Source organism: Alligator sinensis, unplaced genomic scaffold (genome assembly GCF_000455745.1).
Source record: "Alligator sinensis unplaced genomic scaffold, ASM45574v1 scaffold1226_1, whole genome shotgun sequence".
Classification (NCBI taxonomy): Eukaryota; Metazoa; Chordata; order Crocodylia; family Alligatoridae; genus Alligator; species Alligator sinensis.
In genome coordinates this window covers 489,831-505,758 of record NW_005842447.1, presented here as the reverse complement: position 1 = coordinate 505,758, position 15,928 = coordinate 489,831, and the positions used below count along the sequence as shown (strand labels likewise).

At 46.1% G+C, this 15,928-nt stretch overlaps 1 protein-coding gene across 6 annotated transcripts in view; it reads left to right on the top strand.

Moving 5' to 3' along the window:
• Nucleotides 1-15,928, top strand: part of MYLK (myosin light chain kinase) — a 389,516-nt gene that overhangs the window by 138,272 nt on the left and 235,316 nt on the right. For 4 of the 6 annotated variants that reach the window (XM_025212143.1, XM_006030459.3, XM_025212141.1 and 1 more), the window contains one exon: nucleotides 13,794-13,966. In XM_025212143.1, the coding sequence (XP_025067928.1) occupies nucleotides 13,802-13,966 (165 nt within the window). In that variant the 5' untranslated portion in view covers nucleotides 13,794-13,801. Of the gene's footprint in view, nucleotides 1-2,462; nucleotides 2,598-11,028; nucleotides 11,183-13,793; nucleotides 13,967-15,928 lie in introns of those variants that run through there. The other 2 variants (XM_025212142.1, XM_014523113.2) reach the window with 2 other exon arrangements.

The window sequence follows — 15,928 nt, the reverse complement described above, 5'->3', positions numbered from 1 at the left end:
TGTTTCAAGCACTACATGAGACAGGGACACAATGGGACTGAGGCCAAGAAGGCCAAAGCATAAACCGTGGGGCAGAAGCCTGGGAAGGGCAGATGCCAAGATGGGCCAAAGCTATGAGGGCTGAGCCTAGGTAATGGGGTTGGAGGCTGGGAGGGGCTTCAACCAAGTCAGGGCCAAGGGCAAGACAGACTAAGTCTGAGAGGGCTAAAGCCTAGGCTGAGGGACTGAAACTCAGAGAGGGGCTGAAGCCAAGATAGGATCAGAGGCCCAGGGAAATAGGCAAAGCCTTGTCTACCCATCTCTCAGTCCACCTCTGAGTTCTACTCCAGGTTTGCTGCCAACCACTTCGGGGGGGCCCCCACGCTCCTGTGGGATGCTCCATCCACCCCAGCATTGCAGTGTTCATGAGCCGCGCTGGTGGTACCTGGAGATATGTAGAAAAAACAATTAAAGCTGTGTCTGTGTCTGAATCGCTGAGTCTCTGAATCAGTATCGAATCTTCAGATTTGGATTTGGCCAAATCGAATCAGGGACAGTGATCCAAATCAACAAATTGAATCACTGTCCCCAATTCAGACTGAATCCAAATCGAATAGGACTCACTTCACACACCCCTAAAGACCATCACTACATATATAAGCACAAATATTTGTATCCGAGTATTGTTTATATAGAAAGACCGTAAGCATAGATTAGCCTGTTTGCTAAAACTGGGAACTAAAATAAGGCCCGTGCAATCTGCAGAGAAATCCTTTACAGGTGAGGGGCTCTGAATTATTCTAATATTATAAAAGCCTAAATCTGTCGGTCTGTCTGTCTGTAACGCTTTATTCACAAACAGCCAATCAGAGCGCGATGACCCCCTGCCGCCATGATGGTGGGGACATGGGGGATGGAGCGGGGTGGGGGGTGAGGCCAGCAGAGCCTTGTCCCCCCTGCCCTGCTCCCTGGAGGCAGCAGCAACAGAGCGGACAGAAGGGGGACGAGGCCAGCCCTCACCCCGTCCCCCACCCCCGGCTCCCTGCAGGCAACACAGCGGGGAGTAGGCGCGGGCCTAACGCGCAGGGAGGGGAGCAGGTCCAGGCCCAATGTGTGTGTGGGGGGCGGGGAGCAGGGCCAAGCAGGGGAAAAGCCGGCCTGCCATGGCGGGGCGGGATGGGGGTGGGGGATGGCAGGCCTGGTCTGATGCGGCAGCGGCTGGGGGAGGGAAGGAGCAGGCCTCCTCCCCACCTCGGGCCCAGGCCCACTCCTCCCCCACCCCGCTCCCCCATGTCGGCCCCGAGCCCACTCCTCCTGTCCCCAAGCGGGCCTGATGTTGCGGGAAGGAGCGGGCGTGCCGTGGAGTCAGAGGTGATGGTGCGGCCAAGAGAGGACTGGCCAGGGCCTGACACGGGGGGAGCGAGCCTGAGGCGGGGGAAAAGCCGGCCCACCACGGCAATGCGGGGGGGATAGGAGGCCCGGCCTGGCCCAGTCCAGCCCAGCCCAGCCCAACACAGCAGCTGCAGGGGGAGGGGAGGAGCAAGCCTCCTTCCCCCATCGGGCCTGGATCCACTCCTCCCCTGCATCGGACCTGAGCCCGCTGTTCCTGTCCCTCCGCTGCCACTGGGTCAGCCTGGACCCGCTGCTGCCCCCCACTCCCCTGCTGCAGCGGCCCAGCTTCTCCCCATCTTCAGGTCCAGTCCTTCCCCACATAGGGCTGAGCCTGCTCCTCCCTTCCCCGCGGCATGGAGGTGGAAAGTGGGCCTGGACCCCAAGCAGCAGGAGGGAAGGGGGAGTGGGCCTGGGGCTCTGCCCCCGTTCTCCTCCTCCTCCTCTCCCCCCCGCCCCCCCAGTCAATCTTGATGGGCAGTCCGTTAGTTAAACATAATGGGCTAAATGTAATCCCTGGTGGAACTCCAATGAATTTATTGGAGTTACTAGGGATGAATTTTACCAGCAGTATTTTGAAAGACATTCTTCTAAAAAATAAATTGCTTTCATGCTGATTTTTAAAATGATCTGTAATAAGAAGTAGCTTCTTGTAGGTTTGTGGCTGCCTTCATTTTTTGTGGTCAGGATGTAGACTCATTACTACATTACCATAGCGCTTTGTGTGGTTAGATACAGTTATCTCGGCAATAGCTCAGTGTCAGAAGAAAAGCATATCGTCACCATTTTACAGATGGGAAACTAAGGCACCGAATGGTTCAGTGACTTGCCCACAGTCAAACAGGCATTTCTTTTGGAGCAGGGAATCAATCACAGGTCTCCCAAGTCATAGGCTAATGTTGTAACCCCTTGGACTGTCCTTTCATTCCTCTCCTGAAGGGACTCAACAGTTCTGTCCGGGTTTCGGTGGTTTTGAATTGATGGTTGCTGAGGGCAGCCTGGTTAAAATAACAGTGTGTCTGGGTCCAGCAAAATGTGCTGCCTAAGTGTGGAATTGCGACATCAGTGAGTTGTAGTCAAAGAAAGCTTTCAATTTGCAGTCTCTGGTTTCCTCTCTGGTTTCCCCTCGCTCTGTCTCTCTTGCACCCTCCCTCTCATTCCACTTCTGACTCGGACGGACCGGGGGAAAGGAAATTAGTGTAATTAAATGGCTATGTAGGAAACTGTCGGTAAGTATTTACTTATATGAAATGTGTAGAGGAGAGAGACTACTGGTTGGATTTCTGAGCATTTGCTTTCTGGGTTTATTTTTGCAAGTGGAATACTGAGTGACAAAGATTTGTTCCCAGCATAAAATACTTGAAACACGTTAGTCTGTCTTAGTATTAGAGAGATTACTGGGTGCACCGTGAGAATGTGTAGGGGTTTTATGTGCTTTCTAGAATGGATAAAGAATTTTTAAAAATCCAGATTAGAAATGCTGTTTAACCATGTCATTACATTACAGATCAACATTTCTATGCTGGCTTCTTTTTACATTATGCTTTATTGTATGTATTGTAATACTTGTAGTAGGTTTTGCAAGTTATATAGCTGTGAAAGCTAGGTTAAATGAAATAGTCTCAGTCCATCTAACATCCTTGAAATCCTATTGAGCAGCAAATTTGTCACAGTAAAGAAAAGGACTCTAGAAAGTTGCTTAGACAAAAGGATAAATCAAATACACCATAACATTCAAAGATCTATGTTGTTCCAGATTTGTTCTGCCAAACAAATTTTATCATCTAACCGTAGGCAAGATTTGTTCTCTAAAATGTATTTTTCTAAAAACATCATGGAGATACTATTTTTCCACAGCCGATCCAAGACCACACAGCATGGACTTCTTTATTTGTTTTTGGAAGATTGCTATTAATTAGTTACTAATTCCAAAAATTAAATGATGTCTAAGAAGAATTGTGAAAGTGTGGAGCTAATTAAAATCAAACCACTAACTGTGAATAATTAGAAGTTTATGTTCCTAGAAATTTATGGTCACTGGTAAACTTAACCTCTTTTAAGTAGTGCTCTTAGAAAAGCTTCAATCCATCCATTGTACCATGAAACAGCAAAAGAACTTTTACTTATTTGCAAGCCCCATAATATTAGGCATTTACTTTGGTCTGCTTTTGACACTACCAAAATGCATCAACTATGTAACCTGGAGCATAGATATGGTTGCTCTTAGTTCAGTTTTTGTTCTTTTTAATTATTGTTCTTAATTATCTTAAAGACAAATTAAGTCAAATGGAAAGGTACCCCTACTAAACCGGACTGATCAGTCCTCTTCTCAGCTTTCTATCTGTGGATCTTCCACGTGGAGAGGGAGTAATTTTCATCCAAAGCACCTTATGTGTTACATCGGGCAACACATCATGCTCATGGAGAAATAAATATGCCTTGAGCATTCTGGCCATGTACACACCGCAGCAGAAGTGTGTCCAGCTGGCTGAGTCACCCACTCCTGCATGCGTGATCCAAACCCATATATACTCAGGTAGACACCTCCCCAGTCATCTCTAGGGACTCTTCTCAAAAGTAGCTGCAAAAGGATCCTCTGGAGCATCTTTATCAGCATCTATCTGGGTTTGATGTGTGCATGTGGGAACAGGTGGGCAAGGCATGTTTGGAGCTGTCCTGGCAAGAATGTTTCCACTATGGTGTAGATATCCCCTTTTGTGTGCCTAAAGTAGCCCAATGCCTGGTACAAGCTGTAGTCCTGATTCTTCTCTCTCACTTGTTAGGCATATTTTCTGTTTTCTACCCTTGGAGTCTTCAATGGCCGGTACTGGAATCCAGTGAAATTTCTTGCGTAGCCAAATGAGCTGTCATAGCTCCAGGACAAGACATAGCTCCAGCAGCTTGCTCTCTCTCTATACAAAGGCTGCCAGCATTGTACCAGAAGGTCTGCCATGTATGGTATTGACCTTCTGGTGGGTAAGTAGGCTTTCCAGCTCAATAGCAGATTGGTTCATTGAGCAAGTCTTTTGATTGCTTGCATATTGCAGAAGAGTTGAACTAGCGTTGGATTTTTCAGGGGTACTGAAGGAAACTGAGCACCTCTCTTCATTAAAAACCATTTGAAAATCTTAGCCTTGTAGATTCTACAAGTAGATTCTTAATGGCTGACTTTGCAGATTATGGCAGAGAAGAATATTGTGGAAGAACATAACCGGTTGAATATTAGAAGCTGTAAGGGAAGAAGAGCAGGGCACACATCAGTTTGGATAGGCCTTGCATGGAAGCTGCTGTTCCAGTTTCCCTCCACTCTGCCACTGATAGAGAGACTACTGGGTTAGATAGATCTGTGGTCTGACCCAAAATAGCATTTATATTTTTGATCTTATACTGTGCATGTTGAGCAGGGAAGGGGGGTGGGGGTGGATTCCAATAAGTGCCATAGGAAAGAATGATAGAAAGGAGAAAGTGGATGAGCAAAGTCAAAACACTAGTCAAGGAGATAGAAAATGGAATGGAAATCTGGGGAAAGGTCACATAAGTAGCACTTTATAGTGAGCGTTGTATGCTACAGCCAAGAAAGTACCATAAGGTTTGAGAAGGTGATGGTTTCTTTTTCACCTATTTGAAAACTTTTCATAAGACTGAAGAAAAACAGGGATGGAAGGGACTTTAAGAGATCATCTAATCCAAGGAACAATCATCACTAGCCTCAAACAGGTGTTCATTCTAGCAGAGGAAATTTTTGAGAAATTTCCACTGGCAGAAATAGTTCTAGGCAAGGAAGCAGTACGTGTGTTCAGCCTGCAGATATGCCCCCTCACCCTGGTCTCTGCTTCTTCCCCAGACTGGAGATTGTTCTGGGGAAGGCATGGAGAGCAGGAGCTGCTTCACCCTTCCTGGACCTGAGGGTCTGGAGTAGTGGGACAAAGACCTCCACCCACTTCCCAGACAAGGAACACTCATTCTGGGAAGCTGGAGGTGAACAGCTGCCCCTCTACAAGCGAATCACTCTGAAAGCGAGTGAGCTCCCCCTGCGTGCCATGTTGAAACACGAGCCAGCACCTGCAGTACATTGGAGCAGAGTATAGAAAACATCAGGGCAAAGACCCCCACCTCTTCCCCAAACCGGGGAGTGACAGAGAAGGCAGGGGAAGAAGCAGTGGGGCAAAACCCCCAACCTGTTGCCCCACCAGGGCATTCCTAGTATGGGGAAGACAGTAGGAAGCAGCAGTAGCTGCTGCTCCTCTCACTTCCTGGACAAGACCAGCGGGGGAATGAACAAGTGTTCACTTTTGTGAGAGTTTCTCTTGCAAGGCAAATCTTCCAGGTTGACACCTGCATGTTTCTCTTGGTAAAGTTGAAGAAATGCCTGTATGCTTGTAGTTTCTACTGGGAGTGTGGCAGTTCTCCTGGTAGAAATGTAAGGCCTGTATGTGACCTAAATCTAAACCATCCTGGACAAATCCTTGTCTAACTTGCACTTAAAAATGTCCAGTGATAGACATATCACAGTTTCTCTACACAACTGAATTAAAGCACTTAACGGCCCTCATAAAAATTTCTTCTTATTGTGTAACCCACGTGTGCTTAGCCCCCAGCCTATGGTCCAGATCCAGCCCATGGTGCCATTTCATGCAGCCCATGGAGCTCCCCAAAGGTCCAGAAATTTGGCAGTGGGGTAGGACTGGGTCTCAGAACCCAATTACAGTATGCATTCAGGGGTAGCGCCTGGCCCCATGGCCCGGTTCCGGTGTTGGGGGCTGGGAGGGAGTGGTGCGGGCCTGATGCTGGCCCACAGGGTGGGAGAGGGCAGTGCTGGGTCCTGCGGCCTGATCCTGATGTGCAGGGCTCTAGCCAGCTTTCAGACCAGCCCCACACCACTCATCTAGTACACAGAGCCAAAGGTTGAGCACCACCCGTCTAACCTAATGCCCTTCTTTGCAGTTTACCTCTTGCCCTGTCTCCTATGGGCATACTGTACAATTTATCACCATCCTTTTTATTACAGCCTTTTGCACATTTAAAGACTGTTATCAAATTCCCCTCAGTCTTGTCTTCTTAAGAATAAATAAGCCAAATTCTTCCAACTTTTCCACAGATATCATTTTTTTTCCTAGACCTATAATTTTTGTTGTTGCTCTCTGCCACATTCTGTAGTGTAGAAGGTAATAATTTTAAATTTTCTATTGACAAATATAGGCAAGTATCTTCCAAGGACAGTCACTCCACTTCCATTAATGACATCATAGTATCAAATTAATTTATTAAAAAGTAGAAAATTCTGTTAATCATTTGTCTGCAGTATCTGACAATCAGATTTGAAGGATATATTCTGGAATGTACCTGATTACCAAATCCATATATCCATATAAGAATTATTTCTCAATTGTCACAAAACTATTTTTTCATAAAGAGAAGGCCGTGTTTAATATGTCATAAAACATGTCAGTGCAAAAAAGGTCTTTTGGAAAAAAGGACTGGTTACAATACATGCACAGTGATTGCAACAGAGACCAAAAATATTGACGTCTTCTGTATAGCTCATGTAGAACACTACATTTGCTTCTGAGCACCTCTCTTGCTGAAATAAGTTGTTGGGGGAATTGATTTTGCAGCAAGATAGTTGATGAATGATGTGCTAAGTGAAAGATGAATTGTGCTTGATATGTCTATAAGGATTTATATTAAGTAAATGATAAAAAGGGGGGTAATTCCTATGATCGAATGTATATACTAGGAACCAATGAGATGAAACTAAGCAAAAGACAACTGCAAAATGCAGTGAAAAAAATGTCCTTATTGTGATATGAAATATTCTGCTGACAGAACTTAGAGAAGCTTAATTATTATCATTTAAATCAGAATGAAAGAGAGCCAAGGAAAATGCAGAGTTATGGCACATTGTTGTTTGAGAGGATGGCCTGGAACTTTTAGGCCAATTCCTGCATTTCAGCTGTTTTTAACTGAGATGAATTTGGCCTAGTAAGGCTTTTCAGCCTCTAATTCAAGGTGTTACAATAAGAGATTTCATTCTTTGTACATATAATGCATACATCTACAGCTGTCTTTACACTTGCTCCAGGGTGGAGGGAGGGGGCTCTCCAAGAACTGCTGTAATTAAAGTGCCCACAGCATCACATGTATTCAGCGTCCTGTGCTTCAGAATAAGGGTGGGGGAGCTTCAACTAAAGCTTGTTCAATGAGCTTTAGTTAAAGTGCCCCCACTGCGATTTTGAAGAACAAGGACACTGAATACTCAAGACATGGAGGCTGCTGGTGTGTGCTAAATAGCATGCTCCAACAGACTCTATTAATCAGTCTGCTCCAATGTATGCTCATTAGCACATGTTGGAGCAGATGTCCAGCACGTGGATAGGTGTCCAATTAAAAGTCCACTATTTTGCTATGGAGAACTTTCCTAGTGGGTCCTTTTGCTTTCCCTTTCAGATACAGGTGCAAGTAAACACCCACAAGTGACACCCACAAAATGGGTGTCACTCCCACTGTCTGTTTCTTACCAGTTTAGAAAAGATAGACATGGTGTCTGACAAAAGCATTTCACCCAGATGAATGAAGCAACGCACATTGTTCAGAGTGTTAAGACTAAATGCCATATTCTTCGGATTTACTCAGGATCAGCAATAATATTCCCACTGAATTCTCATGGAGTCAAGACCGATTCTCTCTGAGTTTGGGTAGTAGAAGCTGGCCTTTGGTTATATTTTTATTTTCTTGGATGCGCTTTTGAGAGCTTCTCTTTTTTCCTCCTCCTTCTTTTGCAGTACTGCTGACTTCATTTTATTTGTTTAATCACAACTTAGAGCATCACCCAGTTTCATGCAAAATTTAATGAGGGAAATTAAGAGCATGCCTATATTTTTTCACATGCTGTACGGCCCCAAATAAGACACGCACCTTGCTGTTAGAAGGCAGAATGTAGGGGGAAAAATATTTTTCCAGAGTTGTGGTCTAGATCTGGCTTTTTCTTGGGAGAAACTGTGTTGAACATAGCTACAAGCTTCTTTCTGAGCCAGCAAGCTGAGAGTGGCTGTGAGAGGGTTAACAACCCTGGACTCTACACCCTCCTGTTTGTTTCCTGAAAGAGAAACTGGCAGCTGTTTTGCAACACAGTGTCTTCATGCTTCTATTCCAGTGAAGAAAAACAGCTTTCTAGCTTAAGACACGCATGCTAGTTTTGGAGGGCAGTTTTTTGGAAGGAAAGTTTCTGTGGTATGCAAGTAAATATGGTAAATGGACTCTGGTGTGGCTTAGTAACAGAGGCAAACTTTCAGGACACATACCCAGAACTAACATTTTTATATTTCCTACTCAATTTGTTAAAGATTGTCTATCCCTAAAGCCTGTTGGGAAGCCTATAGCTCTTCATTGCCTTTCACGAGGCTCCCTCATGGGGCACAAGAAGTTTTTCTTTAGTAAAAGGAATGCAAGAGATTAATATTGTTTCTTTCGTAAAATGGAGGCATGAGTCATTACAATCACGTTTAAAGAATTGGTTCTTGCAATTGTACTTGTAGTTCCATGCCCTTCCCTCTCTTCAATTGGTGCAGTCTTGAAGAGAACTGAGTTGATCAAATTATTCTGGGATTTGCTGCAATAAGGACTTTGTAAAGGCTGTAAAAAGTCTGGAAATCACAAAATGGGTGTCACTCACACAGTCAGTTTCTAACTAGTTTAGATAAGGTTTTAAGGGCAGGGATTGTACTGCTTTTCAAGAGTACCATGCAAGCCAGCTGTGCAGTATGAACAATGTAGATTATTAGGATAGGATTTGCAAAACCTCTGAAATGATTAAGGGCCTCAAGTCACATTATAAATTAGTAGGATGTGTAGTTTCTAAATCACTTAGCTAAGTGTAGATATTCAAAAAGCCCAAGCCTGAATCAAGGCAGTCTTTGCCTGTTAGTCCAAACTGTGTAGATTGAACCGATTTGCAATTGATGGGCATTCACTTTCGATTCCAGAAATGCAGTCGCGTGCCTGCAGTAGCCCAGGCCAGAAGCTGTGGGGTGCTAGAGCAACCTCTCCCTTCCCTTCAGCAGTGGCCAGAGGGCTGGATGGAGGCTGAAGGCTTGAGCTGGGGGGGCAGAGGGCATGGCCAGGCCCTGGCAAGCCAGCTGAATATAATTGGGGGGGTTAAACCCTCACCCTGAGCTGCATGGTCCCCAGCTAGGGTGTGCCTGGATGGGGAAGGGGGAAGCATCCCCTGTCAAGCTTTTCCCCTGCTCCCTGCTGGAGTTGGGGGGTTAGACCCCTACCTCGGGCCAGCATGCTGAGATGGATGGGAGGGGAGGGTGGTTTATACCGCCTCTCCCACTGGCACAGGACCCCAGCCAGAGCTTGTCAGGGACGCCACAGCCCCGCCTGGCTTTATTCCGCTCGCTGTTCCAGCGGCCGGCATGCCCAGGTGGAGGGAAGTGAGGAGGGTTTAAAAGCCCTCCCCACACCCACATGGGACCCCAGCAGGGTCTCCCTGTCAGGGGTGCAGAAGTCCCACTTACCACTGGAGCAGAGTGGGTGGTGTGGCCAGATGCCAGCTCTGGGCCAAAATTTATGTCCTGTTAAAGGTTTGAACCAGTTTCTGATCACTTAAACTGGTTTATGTGTAATGTCTGTCCCTAGCCGTGGGAGCATTTGAAAATGCTAATCTTAATTGCTTTTTGCAGAATAAAATGGAAGATGTTGAGAGAAGGATAGACTAGTGCTGGTGTTCTGCTCCTTTTTTTAGAAAAGGCTCATGTGAAATCCCCTTGGACTCTAGGACAGTCCTTTCAAGATTAGTTAACTTTTTGAAAGGCTGCAGCCCCTGGTGCTTGGCTCTTGCTCCCGGCCCCAGCTCCAGCCTCCGGCCCCCAGCTTCTTGGCTCAAGCTCCCAGCCCCAGCCTACAGCCCCCAGCTCCAGCCTCCTGACCCAAGCCTCTTGGCCCCAGCCCCCGGCCCCAGCTCCAGCCCCAGCCTCTTGGCTCCAGCCTCCAGCCTCCGGCCCCTAGCCTCTTGGCTCCAGCCTCTGGCTCCCAGCCCCAGCCTCTCAGCTCTGGCCCCAGCCTCCAGCCCCCAGCTCCAGCCTCCACCCCATCCTCTGGCCCCCAGCCTTTCGGATCCAGCCCCCAGCCTCTAGCCCCCAGCCTCTTGGCTCCATCCCCCAGTCTCTCGGCTCCAGCATCTGGCCCCCAGCCCCTGGCCTCCAGGCCCCAGCCTCTGGCCCCCAGCCCCCTTCGATAAGTGTCCCATGCCAGACCAAGGCGGCGTGCTTACGGACCGCTACTCATTAGAGGAAAAATTGGGGTGTGTGTGTGAGAGAAAAATGATACACAATGCTGACTTTTTCCTTCATTTTAACAGATAAATAGTTGCCTAATATCACCCCTTCTCTAACTGATGGTATAAATTAATAATTCACTTCCTAGTGGCAGTTTGGATTTGAAGAATGCGTATGCCAGATTACTGAGACAAATACCTAGGAATTATTTTTTGTTAGGAGCTGAAACAGTTTATTTGACCACCCTATATGTAGTGGTCAATGATTCAGCTTTCATGTTAATCATCCAATAACCCCAACCTTGACAAATGATTTTTTTTTTGGAAAGATTTCTCATTTGCAGCAGATATTTGCTTTAAAATATTTTGTGAGTTCCTCCCAGGGGAAAAGAAAAATCTGATGATAATTCCTGGTTTACCTTCCGCTAACACAACAGACAGACAAGAGAGAAGCACTCTTCCTTCAGCGCGTGAGCCACTGAATGTCAATCCCACAATGCTTCTGAATGCTGCAAAGCTGAACCGGCGTTGCCATGTGTACGATAAATAAAGTATTTGTACAATAATTTCAACCCTTGTGCGATGTATGCTAGACAATATTAAAAGTCTTCAAAATATACAGGAATGTTTTATGTAATTAAATTTGGGAGAAAAACAAACACACAAGTCATTCCACTGACAATCCGAACTGAACTAGCTTACTTGATTTTGTGATCTCGCACCAGCTCTCACTCACATTGAATTAGAATTTGACAGGGACTAAAGTGAGGGTGAGTAATATTTGCCACGTATCTTTAACTGGAGGTTTACAGTGAGCAATATAAAATAACTGTATAATGATCACATAAGTAAATCTCATTGTATAATAACTAAGAGCTTTATTTTAAATGCTATATACGGTCTTAAATCAATAGAAAGTCAAATGTGCGTGCCTCGTTTGTAAAGTCCAGGCGTGTACCTAATACGGTAAGTTGCAAAATAAAGTGCAGAAGATTTACAATACACGGACCTCAACCATAAAACAAACAGAAAAGCATAATCAGAGCCATAAATTCAGTTTAACCAGTTGGAGAAAGAGTTAAAAAAAAGGAATAGTGGGCAGTGTCAAGTAGAGTAGGACAGGATGTGATGATAATGGCATAAAGCAACATGATATTATTTAAAAGAGAAGAAGACTTATTTGCTTACTTTTTTTTCAGTGTAGGATAGTCTTTCAGAACAGATGGTAATTGGAGCTTCCAATACAATAATTTCATATTTAAGACCTGGCAACACTGAACCGAACAGACTCATCTGCTTCGAGTGACAGTAGGAAGGAGTGAGAGCCGCAGTAATGAGAAAAAGACTAAATCGCTAAGGACTCTATCCTGTTTGTGCTACAGCCATGTTTGAACCTTGTTCTTGCTAGTGGGATACAGCATGTATTTTCCCCCCAAAGCATGGGATGAATTGGGAAGAACCCTATTTTAAATTGCCTTAGCAAGTGATGATCCAAATTCTTCCTTCTTTCCCACCCCTATCTTGAAGCAAGCTGTTGCAGAACTATTTATAGCACAGTTAATTCCTGTCTTCAGTAGCCAGGAAAACCATGTCAAATGGAGATCAGCAATGTCCAAATCACACTTCTGTCCAGATGACTCGTACCTGTTGGTGTTCTGAGTAGCTCCTAAGACATTGTAGCTGAAAGAGGGAGAGGAAAATATTTATCTCATCTCTATTTTTTTTGTCCGCATCTGGTTTTGTGTGTTGGATTGTACTTTGCAGAGTCTCTCTCTTACTGTTTCCCCTGCACAGTTTAGTTACTTCCCTCTGTTTTTATAAATATTTCACACAGCAGCGGGGGACCTGAAAACCCAAAGTCAAGATAAAAGAAGAAAATGGGATTGTATAACTGAAAAAATTGGCAGAGGTCGATGCAATAATGGAAGCGCCACTTGTGTTCCTCAAATAACTAGCTTCAACCTCATGCCTCTTTAAAGCTTGGCCAATAAGGCATACAACCAAAGGCAGCTTCTGTGTTGTATGTTCCTTTGCGAGGCTTGGGAGCGGTGTGGAAGCATGTGGAATTGTGATATCTGATACCAGAAACAAATCTAGAAATGCACAGTCCTGCTGTAAGGGGTAGGATACCAGATTATGATTTGGACACCTGAATAGTTCTGTGTTCTTCAGGAAGCTGATCAACTGTAGCCCTGGACAAGCTAACACCCCTTCTCTCGAACACACACACTCAGCCCAGTGCATCCTATTCATGTATATCGTCAGCATTGTGGGGCAGGAACTCCATTTCCCAATGGTGTGATGGGTTCTGGCATCAGGATGGGGCCCTGGCAATCCCAAGTACTGCTGAAATGCCAGTAACACCTGCCTGCTCAGTATGGTTTCTCTTCTCCACAGTGGGCCAGTAGGAAAAGCACAGATGTAACAGAGTTGCTTTTGAAGTTACTGTCCATAAGGGGAACCTCTTAAAGAAGCCATTTCAGTAGCAGTTTTGCATGCAGGCCTCTAGCCTTTTGATCTTCTGGCTTTTCCTCCTGCCCAGGCTGCAGAAGGACTTTCAGAAAGCCAGAGACTTGGAATGCTTGCAAAGCAAGCATCCCCTGTGTCCCTACAGCACTTTTCCTTTGGAGACAAAGAAGCAGATATTTCTTTGGTATGAAAAATCAGACTTTCCACATTCACGTATGTAACTTAAATCCAAGGCAAACAGAGCTCGCTCTATTTCAGAAGTACTTGTCCAACACTGGCTGTGCTTTTAAAACCTATTGATCTTCATGCAATCCAGGCCAAGGAAATTAAGAAGTCACGTTGTAAAAATATCCTCCTTAAGTGAGCTGTTGCAATTCTGTTAGGGTTGAGGGAGATGATTGTGTCAGCAAGACCCTGGACTGGGACCTGGATTGCATTCAAGGCTGTGCTGCTGGCTATTTGTGTGACTTGGTCAAGTCACTTCATCTCTCTGGGCTTCAGCTCCCCATCTATAAAATGGGAAGAGTAATATTTGTCATCTTGTCACAGAGGCTGTTTATTATTATGTACAAATACAGCACCTAGTACAATCAGGCCTGCACTTTAGTGTTTTACTATAACATAGATAATCAATAATAGCAGCTTATATTTTACCTCTGGTATCTTTCTCTCCTTAAAGCTGTGATCATGGGGGATGTAAAACTGGTGACATCAGCTCGAATCTCCAAAACCTCCCTGACTCTGGAGCCCTCGCCCCTCAGCCCCTCCGTCCCTACAGAAGCTCCTGCGTTCACTCTGCCTCCCAGGAACATCCGGGTGCAGCTGGGCAGCACAGCCAGGTTTGAGGGGAAGGTAAGAAATGCATAAGAAGTGGAGAAGGGGCTTTTTGTTTCATTGCTGCTGGTCTACTGCAGCTATCTGATGTGTCCTGCTGGCCTGAGAAACTTAAGAAACTGGTGAAATATGTTCTTGTCCTTTCTCATGGCACCCATGTTCATTTTTGCACCAATGGTGAGCCCTGCTCGGTGATACCAAATGTCGGGGGCTTTGTATATCAGGTCCCTCAGTGGAGGAGAAATGAATGTTGTGGAGTCTGGTTATGTTTCAAAGGCTCCTTGCTTTACTTACTCATGTATGCTAATGCCAATATAAGCTGATCACACATTTGCCAGGCAGTCCCTTTTTCCAGAAATCTCAGCTAAACCTTTCCTCATTTCCCAGGAGACAGCGCTGCTCAAGGAGTGGGAGCCCAAAGCACTGAACATCCATTCCTATTTCTTTGTTAGCCTTGCCTGCCCCAAAACTGCCTCTGCATAAAACCTCATGTGCCATCCAAAAGGTACAATGTAGCTTGTCTTCCTTAGAGTGAAAACTTTTCTCCTCTCTCCCACCATCTGCCTTGTCCTTTGCTGACAGCAGAAGAGTGAAACCAACCAGAATCCTCATTTTTTTTAAGTGATGTGAAGTGATCTGTGACAGAGGCAGGAATCAGGAACTTGCTGTAAGGTTTTAGAAAATTAATGACTTAAAAATTGACATTAACCTGAGGGGCAGTAGGGAGCATTGGATATTCTTTTCTCTTACTTTTTTTTCTATTAAAGTAGGTGGAAAATGGATCGTTTTCTGCATAAAACTTCAACCAAAATATTTCTTTGGAGAATATGAACTTTTTACTGCAAAACCAAAAACCAGGGAGGGGATTTTTTAGATTTCTTTTTGGCAAGAAGTCAAAGCTTTTCATAAAAAGCAGACCGTTTTTGTGTAAATATTTGTTTCAGCAGAAACTAATTTCCCATCAAATACTGTAAATGGAAGCTAGTTTATTTCTAAATTAAAAATTAAAAATAAAGCTTGAGACTCCTTTGCTGTGCACAGAGCTGACCTATGGGAACCCCTGCTCTTTGTATGCTTCCCATGTGCTTCTGCTCCTTGTTAGAGATGACAGAATCTGTGGCTAGGGACAGACATTCAAAAAGCCCAAGCCTGAATTGATTCAGTCTTTGCGGGTTAGTCTAACCTGCAGAGATTGAACTGATTTGCAAGGGGATAGACCAGGTTTGTCCAACATATGGCCTGCAGGCTGCCATGTGGCCCGCCAAGCTGTTTTCTGAGGCCTGAGGTGCTGCAACAGGAAACGAAAGTAGACATTGTTTACTTTTTTCCCCACCCCTTGTCCCTCCCCCAGCCCCTCAGCAGGTTCCTAATGGCTGCTGAAGGGCTGGAGAAGGGACAAGGTTCCCACACGCACCACGTCAGCTTGCCGTTACTGATGAGCCTGGCCAGAGCAGCAGGGGCTCAGCTGCACTTTCCCCTACCTGCGCCAGTCAGTCCCGAGCGGCACACGGCTCCGCCACCGCTTCTGCTGGCTGGTGCCAACCCGGGCGGGTCCGACCCATCCGGAGCAGCATGTGGCTGAAACCAGATTCCCACGTGCTGCTGCGGATGGAAGGAGGCTGGCCAGGTCGGCACCGGCCAGCAGAAGCGGCGGCGGAGCTGTTTGCCGCTCGTGACTGACTGGCACAGGTAGGGGGAAAATGCAGCTCAGCCCTTGCCACTGCGGCCAGGCTTGTCCCATCCCAAGCAGCACACGGCTCTGCCACCACTTCTGCTGGCCAGTGCAGACCCGGCCGGGCTCCTCCTGTCTCCAGCAGCTCATGGGAGGCTGGCTTCAGCTGTGTGCTGCTCCGGATGGGACAGACCCAGCTGGGTCAGCACTGGCCAGGAAAAGTGGCATACAGCTGAAGCTGGCTTCCCTCATGCTGCTGGCGATGGGAGGAGCCCGGCCGGGTCTGCACCGGCCCGCCGATTGGGATA